Source organism: Panthera uncia, chromosome E3 (assembly GCF_023721935.1).
Source record: "Panthera uncia isolate 11264 chromosome E3, Puncia_PCG_1.0, whole genome shotgun sequence".
NCBI lineage: Eukaryota > Metazoa > Chordata > Mammalia > Carnivora > Felidae > Panthera > Panthera uncia.
The window spans coordinates 13,834,264-13,847,591 of NC_064815.1; the positions used below are offsets into that span (position 1 = coordinate 13,834,264).

General features: G+C 40.8%; 1 protein-coding gene and 1 non-coding gene across 11 annotated transcripts in view; both read left to right on the forward strand.

Moving 5' to 3' along the window:
• The window catches only part of TNRC6A (trinucleotide repeat containing adaptor 6A), a 98,512-nt gene that overhangs the window by 23,228 nt on the left and 61,956 nt on the right, over nt 1-13,328 (forward strand). For all 10 annotated transcript variants that reach the window (XR_007459514.1, XM_049638444.1, XM_049638445.1 and 7 more), the window contains 2 exons: nt 351-438; nt 8,940-8,961. Coding sequence is in view for 9 of the 10 variants with exons in the window: in XM_049638444.1 (XP_049494401.1) it covers nt 351-438; nt 8,940-8,961 (110 nt within the window). In the remaining variant the exon portion in view is untranslated. The remainder of the gene's footprint in view (nt 1-350; nt 439-8,939; nt 8,962-13,328) is intronic.
• On the forward strand, nt 5,361-5,445 carry TRNAH-GUG (transfer RNA histidin (anticodon GUG)). Its single transcript has one exon. It is a non-coding gene; the product is annotated as a tRNA-His (tRNA).

Here is a 13,328-nt window from a genome sequence, read left to right on the forward strand (position 1 = left end):
GCTGTTGGCTACTAATTGATAATTGGGGCCGGAAGCAAGGTTAACTCTGGCTCACATGATGTTTACGTTCTAGAATTGGAAGGAGTAGCTTGTTTCCCAGAGTAGAATTTGCTAATTTTAGGTTGTCTTCCTTGACATGACACGAAGACAAAAGCTCTGCTACCTGAGGAAGAGTACTAAATAGTAGCTGCGGGGTTAGATTAGGTTGCAAGTTGTGTTTTATTTCATGAATGTAAAAGAATAATTTGCCATGTCTTTACTTCTAATAAGAGTGAAAATGAATCTGTATGCAACCTTATTTGTATTTCTTAATACATTTTGGGAAAGTTAATTGCAACTGTGTGGTTCAGGGATTTAGTGCAAGAAGAAGAACAGTTGATGGAAGAAAAGAAAAAGAAAAAAGACGACAAGAAAAAGAAGGAAGCTGCTCAAAAGAAGGTAGTATATATATGTATAAACTCTATATTAAGTGGTCTAAACAGATTTAAAAAGAAAGTTACTCTTATTGGATTTTTTAAGGCATTTGAATGTTTTAACTTCAGTTGAGATTCATTTTAACATTCAGTGTTTTGAATATGCATATATAGTAACTTGCCAAGTGTGTACAATTTAATGCATGGTTCTTTAACCTTGCCGATAGTGTTTTCAAAGGTAAGTGCTTTATATAGGTTTTTGTCTTTCAATTAACTCTTCCTAGGTTTTCATAATATATTTATACCTTACTATACGTGAGAAGAGCATGGAATTTGTAGCTGCATAGAGGGCTGCATTGAAATCTGTCTCTCCCACACAGCATACCGAACGGTGTGTCCTTAAACTTCATTTAGCCTCTCTGGGCCTTAGTTTCCTTGTGTTTTGTAAAATGAGAATTTAATTAAACAAAATAACGTAATACATATAATGCACACAATTGGGAATAAAGTGTCAATTTCCTTTTCACTTTTTATTTAGTACCTGGGCTGATTTCAAGAATTTGCTATTTACATTAAGATACTCTAAAATTAGCCTAGGACATAATTTACTGTAGATAATCTCTAGCCAGTACATTGTCAGAAACTGTAACTAAAGCAATAAGAATTGCAGAAAACTAAAAGATTATGTCCATGATTATAAAGATTTTTACAAATTAATACTGAATCCTGATGACAGCTGGGCAGTCCTCTCCTACTGTCTCAAGTTTTCAAGGACCTTAAAAATGTTCCAAAAGACCCACTGAAATTACTGTTCCACCTGTCTATTCTAATGAAAATTATGACTTTAATTTGTAACCTCTACCTCTTTTGTGCCAGGCACTGTGTTACGGCTGCACACTTATCTCTGCATTATTTATTAGGGAAAAACAGCGCATACATCTGCGGTAGGTAGGGAGCTGTTGAAGCACACAGAACTGCTTCAGTCAGCCTGGAATGGGGCCAGGGAATGGGGACAGTTTCTTGGAATAGAAATTAGCCCAGTGAGCAAGGAGTGGAGTAGAAAGGGATTCCAAGCAGAGTCAACTCTGAGGTAAGCGTCCACAGCCTTACAGAAGTACAGGTTTTGATTGGCTGGGGTGAGACGCCAAGGGCAGAAACGTCCAAGGATGAGACTGCAGAGGGTGGTGGTAGCTGCCGACTCTTCTCTGGGTTTTGGCCATTAGGTGTTGGGGAAAACAGCGAAGGCATTTTAGCAGGGTGATGCGTTTGAGAATGTTTACTTAGCGGACTTGGACTTTGGTTGGAAGAGGTGGAAACTAGAGGCTAGGGTGCTGGTGGAGGGACCGAAGGGGATATGAAGGAAGAATAACTTCGGTTGACTCTTAAGTTGCAGACTGAGTGATGGAGTGCATCGTGGGAGCACTTAATCAGGTCAGGGAAATAGAAAGAAAGGGGGAATGAGAATTTCCTTCTGGAGTGATGAGCTTACAGCGTGACCAGTGAGTGCTGGAGGGGGCGGGAGGTAGAGTACAGACCACTGGAGAACTGAGAGTGAAGAGGTGAGAGGCGACCCTAGGCATTTGGGCTTTTGCTTGCTCTCAGGAGTGACTGGGAGGGATGCATCCATAAGGGTCACAGGGTTTGAAACACGTTTCTAATTACAGAGTTTTGGCATTGATGATGCCTTAGGCTTCTGTCAGAGGCCTGTTGATATAGGTTGGTCTTTACAGTGCGATCAGTCTTTCGCTCAGGATTTATTGTAGAGAATTGTATCCTCTGCAAGTCTGAGGTTGGGAGAAGGCTTATGAGACTCTTCTTGTTCCACGGTGTGAAGGCCATTTACTTAACGAAGAAAACTAAGAAATATCAGAGTCTTGTTGAAGAAGATGCTTAGGTGTACATTAGGTAGGATCGGTAGTTTGGCAGGTGTCTGCGTGTTGCATTGGACCTGTTGATCCCTGCTGCTAAGGAATTCAGAAGTTAGCTGGTAAGTCGGTATGTCTGTGAAATGGCTGGAGAAGAAGCCTAAGGTATGATGGAATGAAGCATGTTTATTTAGGATTTACCTTGTTCACTGAGGAAGTTTTGAGACAGGGGGGTCACTGGAATGATTTCTTTAAAATTATGCTTTTGAAATGTGCAATGTAAGTAAAAAAAAATTTAAGTTGTAACAAATACAAATAATGGCTCTAATTGCTGAAGTTCATCTTTAGGTTCTTTTATGACTAGATCTCTAAATCACCAAGTCAGTGTCTTTAATACATGAATAATGGCCTTTGTGCCATTTGGCTTCTCATCAGATCTGAAGTGACAGCTTTTCATATTCTTTTCCACTCCATCCCTGCCTCACCCATTCCAGTCTCTCCCCCTAACCATGTCCCACTGGAATCATCACAGAGGCTTAGCGATAATGGTGGGGGAGCATTGGTAGGGTACCCTGTGTGTCCTGTAGACACAGTAATACTAATCACTTAACACAATATTAAAGAAAGTTTAATACCTCTAATAAATGTTAAGTGTAGTAGGGTAGACTGCCGTTGTAAATAAGACTGTTCTTCCAATTCCATCCTATAACTGAATTCAGATGACACACATCGGTGAAGCGAGGACAGCTGGTATTGCTATAGGCTGTTACCAAATAGCTATTAAAAAACAAAACAAAGAAGAATCCCAAGTTGGCACATGTACAGTCCATGTGAAAGAATGTGAGTCACAAGACTTTTCAGACAGGTTTCCTCAAGCTTGCTTTTTGTCTGTAGAAGGAGCCAGCAGGTGTATGCAGGTAGGTGGCAGACAGCTACATAAGCCAGGTAGGCAGGCCCATTTATATAAATGTTGGAACATAAACTCACCACAGTAAAAACCATCTGCCTGTTTTATGTAATCTATGCAAATGTTAAAAAAAAAACCTATATGTTTTTATTTCTGAAAAAGTCTTCAGATACTATCTGTTCTGATCCATTCATTACAAATAGAAGGAGCCCAAGCATTAAAGTGAGTTAAGTGGCCAACCATGGTTTTGTCAGGATAACAGAACTAGGAATAGGATGGGAAGCTGCTTAATCCCCCAGCTGGCACTTTTCCAGAACTAGGTGCCATGGTGTTATCTTTCATCTTTTTAATTTAATTTTTATTTTTTTAAAATATTTTTGAGAGAGAGAGCGAACCAGCAGGGGAGACAGAATCGTTGGGGGGGGGGGGGGCAGAGAAAGAGAAAGAATTCCAAGCAGGCTCCACTGAGTGTGGAGCCTGACACAGGGCTCCATCCCACCACCCTGGGATCATGACCTGAACTAAGTGAAGAGTCGGACCCCCAACCGCGCCACCCATGTGCCCCTATCCTTTTTACTTTTTAAAGATTTTATTTTCAGGTAATCTTTACACCCCATGTGGGGCTTGAACTCTGAGATCCAGAGTCACAGGCTCTTCCGACTGAGCCAGCCAGGCATCTGTATCCTTCATGCTTCTTGCTCCCCCCCCCCCCCGCCTCCGAACCTAAAGGTGAACTTTAAAGCTGCAAATAATATATTGTGATAATCTCTGTAAGGCATTTAACAGGCCTGTATGCCATGCATACATACAGAAACAGTCCCTAATAGTCACTATAGTATTTTTAAGGAATTCTGATCACAGGTTATTTTCTATTTTTAAATTTTTTTAATTTTACTTAATTAAAAATTTTTTTAATGTTTATTCATTTTTGAGAGAGACAGAGCATGAGCAGAGGAAGGGCAGAGAGAGAGGGAGACACACAATCCGAAGCAGGCTCTGCACTATCAGTGCGGAGTCTGATGCAAGGCTTGAACCCACAAACTGAGATCCTGTCTTGAGCTGAAACCAAGAGTTGGATGCTTAGCCGACTGAGCCACCCAGGTGCCCTGGTTATTTTCTATTTTAAATTTAAAAAAAAAACAAAAAAAAAACCCAGTGACCTAACTCATTATGTAAATTATTAGACACCAACATGGCTCACCATAATATTTTTACTATGGTAGTTTTTAAAATTTTATCTTCTTCAATATAAATTTAAGTATTTAACTTCCTCTTTAAAGAAATGTTACACAAAGATTACATGCTTCTTATATTTCAGCCTCAGTACATCTCTCACAATGAAGGTCCACGTCTGGATGTCTTTATTTTTAATTTTGTTTTTTGAAAATATTTCTATTTCATATCTAAGAATCATGGCTGTTTACTTATCTTTTAATTCTAAGGCTTAGGAAATAATTTGATATTCCACGGGAATGTAGTTTCTGTGCTTAAACGGGGTAGTAGGCAGGCTCAGAATGGAGTCGCTCAAGCAATTAAAAGGCGAGGGCGGGGGGGCAACCGTGGTAGCAGTAGGTTGGATTTATCTCCAGGTTTTGTTTTTAGAAGAAATTTCTAAAAGGAATCTTGAGAGAAATGTAGGGAGGAGGGAAAAGGAGGTTGAGAAATAGGTTAATTATAGAGGGATAATTTGGTATAACCTTTAAGCATGTAATTGTAGTTCCTAGAAAGCACTTAAGAATTGAGGGGCCGGAGGGAAGCAACAGTACAAATTGGGACCTTTTACTGTTGAGATTGTTTTAAAGCCTGTTGAACACAGACCGTTGAGTATTTTTGTTACTGTGTTAAGAGCTGTGAGGATTTTTCTAGGCTTTGTGGATTTAAATGTACTCAGTTTGAATTTAAGCGGGACTTACATCGTAGAAAACTTCCAATTTTTATTCCCCTTTTTTGGAGATTTAAGTATTAATCGCCATGTCTCCTGAAGACCATTTTGTTCTGAGACTAGGGATCATGTTCAGCAGTGTAAGTAACATTTTCTCAGCAGCCTGGGCAGTAACATAAGCAGGCCTGGAGTGCTGCAGTCATCCAGGGAGGTCAGGTGTTCTCTTCCAGTCCTGCCTGTTTCACCTTGCTGGTCTCCAGTCATTTTTTTTTTTTTTTAAACACTTTGGGGGCGCCTGGGTGGCTCAGTCGGTTGAGCGCCTGACTGTGGCTCAGGTCACGATCTCACGGTTCGCGGGTTCGAGCCCTGCGTCGGGCTCTGTGCTGACAGCTCAGAGCCTGGAGCCTACTTCATATTCTGTGTCTCCCCCTCTCTCTGACTCTTCCTTGCTCACAGTTTGTCTTGCTCTCTCTCTCAAAAATAAATAAAAACATTAAAAAAATTTTTAAAAAGCCACTTTGTATGCATCTAGCCTTGAAGGCTAGACTGAGTGCTGCTTGCTAAGAAATCCTAGAAAAGTTTTCTGAGCCCTGATTATCTCATTTAAAATAGGTGATTTCAAGCATCAGTTCTTTATTCCTAAGGTTCCTTTTTGTTTTTTTAAGATTTTATTTTATATTTACGTTTGTTTCTGAGAGAGAGAGAACAGGGGAGGAGGGGCAGAGACAGGAAGAGAGAATCCAAAGCAGGCTCCACACTGTCAGATCAGCGCCCGACATGGGGCTCTATCTAACTCACCAATTGTGAGATGGTGACCTGAGCTGAAGTTGGACACTTAACCATCTGAGCCACCCAGGTGCCCCTAAGGGTTAAGTAATCCCTACATCCAACGTGGGGCTCAGACTCATAACCCCGAGACGAAGAGTCACATGTTCCAATGACTGAGCCAGCCAGGTGCCCCCCTAATGTTAGTTTCTAATACCTGGCACTGTATTAGATACTGTAGATGATTAAGAGAAAATAAACAGGGACTTGGGAACCTGGAGTGTTTGAGTTGGGCCTTTTCCCAGCATGAAAGGATTGAGCCACTGCCACCGGCAGGTGTGGCTGGTGACGGGCGGGCAGAGACAGCAGCAGCTGCTAATACCCACTGAAAGCTTCCTGCCTGCGAGGCGCTGTCCTAAGCTCTTTTTTCCCCTCTGAGCTCTTCATGAGTTAGATCCTTTTAGTCTCACAACAGCTCTGGGGTAGGTGTTTTTGTTCTGCCCTTATAGATGAGGAAACGGAGCTTTACGGAAGCTAATTAATTTTGATCCAGGTCACGTAGTGTTAAGTGGTGGACCCAGAATTGAGAGTCTGGCTTCAGACACTGAGCTCTTAGCCGCTCAAGTCTGCTTAGGGATGCAGGGGTGGGGACAACTGGTGCAGAGCCTGACAGAAACAGAGAGCCTGGCGTGTGGTGTGTCTGCCACCTGTCCGATACCTTTATGAAGTGAGGCAGTTGAGGTAATTGCTTGTCGAATCACAGTTCACGTTTGTTTTTTGAAGTAAGCTCTGCGCCCAACGTGGGACTCAAACTCACAGCCCTGAGATCAAGATTCCTGTGCTGTACCAACTGAGCCAGCCAGGTGCTCCTGTTTTTGTGTTTTTAAGGGAAAAATATTCAATATGGAAGTAATTTTGCTTCTAGATTTGACAGAAGCCTTTAATTCTGTCCTACAGTGATACCTCACATTTGAATAGTGTTGTAAAAAAAAATCTTTTATATTGTACTTAGGCCTCATAATAGCCCTGAAAGGTAGGCAGTCCAGTCTCCCCTGCCCTCCTCCCCCACCCCATTTCAAGAATTAGGAAACCGAGGCCCAGAGGGTTTAAATTACAAGGTCATGTAAAAGTAAAAAATGTTGAAGTTAATTTTAATATATTTTATGTAACCAAATATATCCAAAATATGACTGTTATTAATGAGATATTTTTACCTTTTTTAAATACTAAAAAATAGAAATCTGGTATTTTACACATCGGTTTGGACTAGCTTTATTTCACGGGTCAGCCACATGTGGACAGTGGCTACCATTTTGAACAGTGCGGACAACTCTTAAAATTACCGATCCCATTTGGGAAATTCTCTTTAATAGTCTGAGTAATACGCTAGGTCCCTGGACCACATGTCGGTTCAGTTGCCTCCTAATCTGTTAGGTGCTCTTGGGTTCTATTATTCCCGTCCCTTTACTGTGGTAGTCAGCGTCCTGATGGGCAGACACCTTTGGATGTCTTCTTGGTGCCTTCTCTGTAGATGACAGAATACTGAATGAGGTTGGCTGTTCTGAAGCAACTTGGAGTCGTTTTTCCGGAGGAGTTGGAGAGTACACATCCTTTATGTTAAGGCCTACAAGAGCAACGCTGGCTGTCCGTCTTGGGATTTAGTAATGTGGTCGTGGCTTCCGTAACTTAGTTTCCTTTGGAAGTGAACTGTGGAAGAGACCAGGAGAGTTTTTTGGTTTTTTGTTTTTTTTTTAAGTTTAGGATGTAAAATAATTTTTGTGCTATAATGTTTTGGCTTCAGAAAATTAGGTATCTTATTGTTTGACACGGTACGGTACTTGTCATAAACTATTCATATACCAAGTTCTCTCTAATACGACTGTTTTTCTACCATCAAATTTTAAAACAATGTCTCCAGAAATAAAGGGTTCAAGCTAGTTGACTGGTCTTTTGCCATTGTCCTTCCATCGGTTTTTTGTTTTTTGTTTTTTGTTTTTTTAATTTTTGATCCATATAGAGTAAAAGATGGGCCTCCATTATTTGCCACAGCATTAGTGCTCTAAAGCTTGGTAAAGTAGCTCACTGGCCACACTGACTCTGCCTCTCCAGGGGAAGATTGTTCAGTGTGGCTTCAGGAGTAGGGTAATTGCCATGTAGTCCTTTACCACCTAGTTCTATAATGATCTAATTCAAAAAATGATATTTCTAATGACAGTAGTTTCATATGACTAAGCAAAATTATCATGCCCCATGGCACTTAAGGAAAGCCTTGTCTTTATTTTGGAAGAATTCCTGGTTCTTCAGCTACTAATTATTTGGTCTTTCCTCACCTCCCTGCCTCTCCTCGTGTCTTTTATTTTTAGGACTCCCATGCAATTGATCTTAATAAAAAAGTTGATTTTCGCTTGTGGCCTCTGTCTGTAATCACTTCTTTCTTTTGGGGGCCCTTGAAGTTGGAGTCACAAGCCCTTGCTCCTCATGAGGAGACCTCAGGGTGTGCGATGGGGCAGGCACGGAAAGACGGGCTTTGTGGCAGTTCAGCTTCTGAACACAATGATCTTACTGAATTGTCGGGTGTGTCAGAAGCGACAGATATGTTTGATATATTTTCTCCCACTAAGAAATACTTAAAAGTTAACCATGTTTAACCTAACCTCAGCTTTTCTTCCAGAAAACTTAATCCATCTTTTATCATTTGAAAGAAGAATTTTTGAAGCCATTTAAACATACGCAAAATTCAGTAGATCCACAAAATGTTAAAGGTGACAGTTACATAAAAATCATTTAAAAACTAAATAATGAGAACAGTGCAGTCCCTTTTTTTTTTATTTACTATCATACAATGATGTCTTCTCTGCTATGTATCTAAAAGAAACATTTCAAAATTTTTTATTACTAAACATTGTGTCAGAGACAATGGGGCACATCTGTGGGAAAAGCATGCTTTCTTTGCATATCTTTTCCTATGCAGTTCATCTGAGTGACAAATTCCTTAATAAAAGTGTATATGTCTTATGTAATAGTAATATATGAACATTTTATCATAACAATCCATTTCTTTCAGTTTCATATTTACATTGTTTTTTGTTTGTTTGTTTTTATTTTAGGCCACTGAACAAAAAATCAAAGGTACGTTGTTTAAAGCTATTTTTTATCCTTTTTTTTTTTTCATAAAGGTTGTTGATATGCATTTTTATTAACCCCCAGGATGGGAGAGTGAAGAGCATGAAAGAAGAGAGGGGTGGGGACAGACTTCTTCAGTGACGTCCTTTGGGGTTAATGGTTACTGTGGTCTAGATTGCCACTTTTAAAATATACTGCCTCAAGACCTACCTTACAACTGTCTCCTAGGTTGAACACCACTTCCTAACATACTCCCTTGATTTGAGTCTTTGAGCACATGTACCTTCCCTTCAGTTTTCCATTTAAAAGTCTTCTTGTCTGGGGTTACCTCTGAGACTCTCGCCTCGTCCCTTGCTTTAATCCTTGGTCTCTGTGTACAGTTGTCCCCAGCTCCTTCCTAGAGGCAGACGATGATGCCCGCTCTCTATTTAATTACTAAGAATAGCGGATTGCTAACCTCATGGTTATTTTGCTAGGTTGAACAGCTCCCGGTACATGTCAAGCAAAAGCCTTCGGGGTGGTAAGGAGGCAGGATCCTAATTCCTCTCAGATCCTGAATCAGGAATTTTTTGCCCTCCCGGGAGTTGACTGCCTGGTAATGAAAGGTGTAGGGCTCTCAGATGCTGAACTTGTTAGTTCGAAGATTCTGAGTTTTTACTTTTAGCTGTATCAGAAGTATATCCTCTACATTTGGTTGAGATACGCAGCCAGTACCTCCTGTTTTTATTTGAGGTCAGCATTCGTTAAGGTAACGTTTATTAGGAGCAGGTGTGTAAGAGTGAATAAGAACAGTCTTAGCTTACATTTTACTAGAGAAAGTGGCAGTAGAAGGACACACCTATACATACGATAGTATGAGGTGATTTGCTTCAAGTAAAAATGTTGATGTTGTCCTGGATGCAGAGGAGTGACAGCTTCTTTAACACAGGACAGGAAGGCGCGGGGAGGGGGGGGGGGGCGCGGGTAAGGAAAATCTCCTTGAGGTGATGGATCTTAAAAGATGAAACAGCCAAACCCAAGAAAGAAGGAAATGACAGAGGGGATCAGCATGATTGAAAGTACAGAGACAAGAAATAATGTGATGATACTGGCAATGGACATCCCTAGAGCACCAAATGCCCAGCAGTAAGTAGGTAGAGGGTAGAAGGGTTTTTCTGAAGGGATAGGCAGGAGTTAGGTCAATGGAGGCCTTACATGCTCTGTGGACCCAGGAGCCTGGACGTGCGTTTTATACACAGGAGTCATGGAAGAATTTAAGCAGAAGAGTGACATGGTTTGTTTTTATGTTCTTTTTTGAAAGCTGTCAGTCATTGTGCATGGAAAGTCTTGGCTGGAAGATGGAGCTAAGAGAAGCAAGGCGCTTTGGGCAGAGGAAGCAGGTGGACAAGAAGAGGGAGTATTCAGAGAATAAGTGTGGGAGTGTTGGGGAAAGTGACAGAATATAGACCTGGAGGTAGGGGGAAATCGTAGGGCTTCCTGCTGGTTAGAGAGTGGAGAGCCAGCCCTGGCAACGTGTGCAATGGTTGAATCACTGTATTATGTACACCGAAAGCTAACATAACACTGTGTGTTAACGGTACGGGAATTAAAGTAAATAAAAATAAGTAAACTACTGATTTGAGTCTTAAAAAAGAGAGAGTGGAGAGCCAGCAAAGATCATGGTCATAAGCTATGCTTCAGGAATGTTTCTTTGTCAGTGGTGTCTAGTGTCACCAATAGAAACAGTACCAGGGAGGGAAGAGGAGGAGCAGACAGGGTAAAGATCATTTGAACTGAGGTCTTGGCAGCAGGGGTAGAAGATGGATGAAAGATGTGTGAGGTATAGAATTCGTAGGATTGCAGCTGGTGAGATCAGAGGGGGAATTGAGGGTGACATTGTGGCTTTGAACCTGGATATGTGAGAAAGTTACAGGGGTGTGGAATGATACAGGGGGGTGAGCATTTCCAAATTAATGTAGTAGGAACATGACCACATTCATCTTCTTCACGCTCTGCTTTCCTCACACCCCTTCCCTCTGTAGGGATGTTACGTTGTCCCTTTGCCCTGCTTCAAGGCCAGACTTCTCTGCTTGGCTTTCAAGGCCCTCTTTGATCTGACCTCCCATGATCTAACCAGGCTGTTTGCCCCTCACTCCTTTATACTTGGCAGAGCATTCTTCTCTCTTTCATGTTCATCCCTGTTTCTGTTTCTTTTTGATCCAACTCCTCGGCCAAGGAGGCCCTTTCAATGTTTCCAGACTCTCAGAGCTCATCGTCTGCCAGATCGCTCCAGTGGCCATTGGTCCTCCCTTCCCGATTTCTTAGGCTATTATGATGTATCTTACGTTTGGGGCACATGGTTATAGTCCGTCTTAGATTTTTGCCTGACCCATGGGTGTACATCTATACTTAAAATATGAATATATTTGAATCTTTTAGATTTTAGACTTTGCACAATTCTGAGAATGTTAGGCTATGAAACTCTTCAAGGTGCATTATGTTGTTTTGCCAGCGTTTTACTCGTTTTACCCTTCTTCTGATGGCATCTCCCTTCATAATTGGTCACGATTATTCTCGTTTATGAAAATGTATTGTTTATATTTGTGCTGTGTATAATATCTGTGAGGTGTTTGTGATTTGGGATTCGTGGTGTTTAGAGATTACAGACTGGAGGCTTGTGGGACAGTTTTGGCACACACAGTTGTTATTGTTTATTAAACTTTTGATTTTGGAATAATTGATGCTATATAGAAAAGTTGAAAAGGTAGTAGAGTTCCCATATGCACCCCACCCAGTTTTTCCATGATTCACATCTTGTATTTCTGTGACACCTTTGTCAAAACTAAGAAACTGATGTGGGTATTAACAGAACTCTAGACTTTATTGAGATTTCACTGTTTCTTCCATTAACTTCTTTCTCTTCTAAGATCCTGTGCAAGATACACAAATGCATTTAGTTGTCCTGTTTCCTCAGTCTCCTCTGGTCTCCACACAGTATTTTTATTATCCTTTAAAATTTTGATTGCCAACCTTTAAAAATCAGGAGAATCCACATAATCCAGAATATACTGTCAGCAGCATTTTTTGTCTTTCCATATTAGAGTCTGTATCAGGCCCAGGTTGAGTTATTTGTGGCTATCACATACTTGACAGAAATGTGACAGAGGGCTGTGGGGAAGAAAGCTGTGACCAAGGAACTGAATTTTAAATTTGATTAGGTCGCATAGCTCTAGAGCCTTCTTGATTGTCAAGAATCAAGATCTTAGTGTTCAGACTGAGCATTACCAGTTTGGCTGTAGCACCCTCTAGAGAGTTCTGACTTTAACGAGCTGTTCTTTCTAAGGCTACTGCCATTTCTGGTTAAATAACACTCATGTTGCTTTCACCCTGTGGTAAGACCGTTTATATAAAAGTTGGGTTTTTGTAAAGTATCATAAATTAAATTCTTGACCAGCTTTGTTACATGAAGACAAGTAGGTGTTTATTTCTGGGTGCAGTGGATTCATAACTCATCGGATAAAAATGTGAGCCAACATAATGCGAGACATAATGAAATTCTTGAAAGTTTTATTCTCACCTTGTGACTTGAACTTTTTTGAAAAACTGTAAGGAGCATGAATATTTGAATGTTTGAATATTTGAAATGTCTTTTAAAAATATGAGTTTCTCCTTCAAACAACAAGGGAGTCAAATGCTGAAAAATTTAGGGTGAGGTATGCGAATAGATGGATAAGTTTTAAGAATGCCCTGTGGCCTACATAATGTAAAGGCAGGGAAGGAGTTAATATTCCCCTGCTTCACAACACCCTTGGGAACTTGAGTAAGAAAAGTAATTTTTTAAAAGCAGCTTTTCAGCTCTGACACTGGCTTGTTTTGAAAACATGCTGATTATATATTCCTTGTAAAAGAATAAACACTGTTAATTTTTGACAGCTAACCTCTCCTCTTCCCTCCCTCCCTCCTCCCTTTCCCTCCCCTCCTCCTCCTCCTCCTCCTCCTCCTCCTCCTCCTTCTCCTCCTTCTCCTCCTCCTCCTCCTCCTCCTCCTTCTTCTTTCTTTCTCTCTCTCTCTCACCATCTCTCTCACCAGTGCTTTCTTCAGGTGATTTTTATAAGCAAGTTATATTCCAGAGAGTAACAAACCTCAGAGCTCTGAAAAGGAGATGAAGGGAGGCTGGGATGGAAGCAGTAATGGAAAATAGTAGATAATGATTTTTTTGTTTGCTGGTGTTCACATAGGGAAGCATAGTTTATTGCTGCTGTTCTCTTTCTGGATTAACTAAAAACTCTTAATGAAAATTGGATCAACATTTAAAACACATTTTTGTTCCTTGCCACATTTGGAAGCCTTTGTTCTTGCTCAGTCATTCCCCCCCCCCCCCCCGCCCCTTCTTA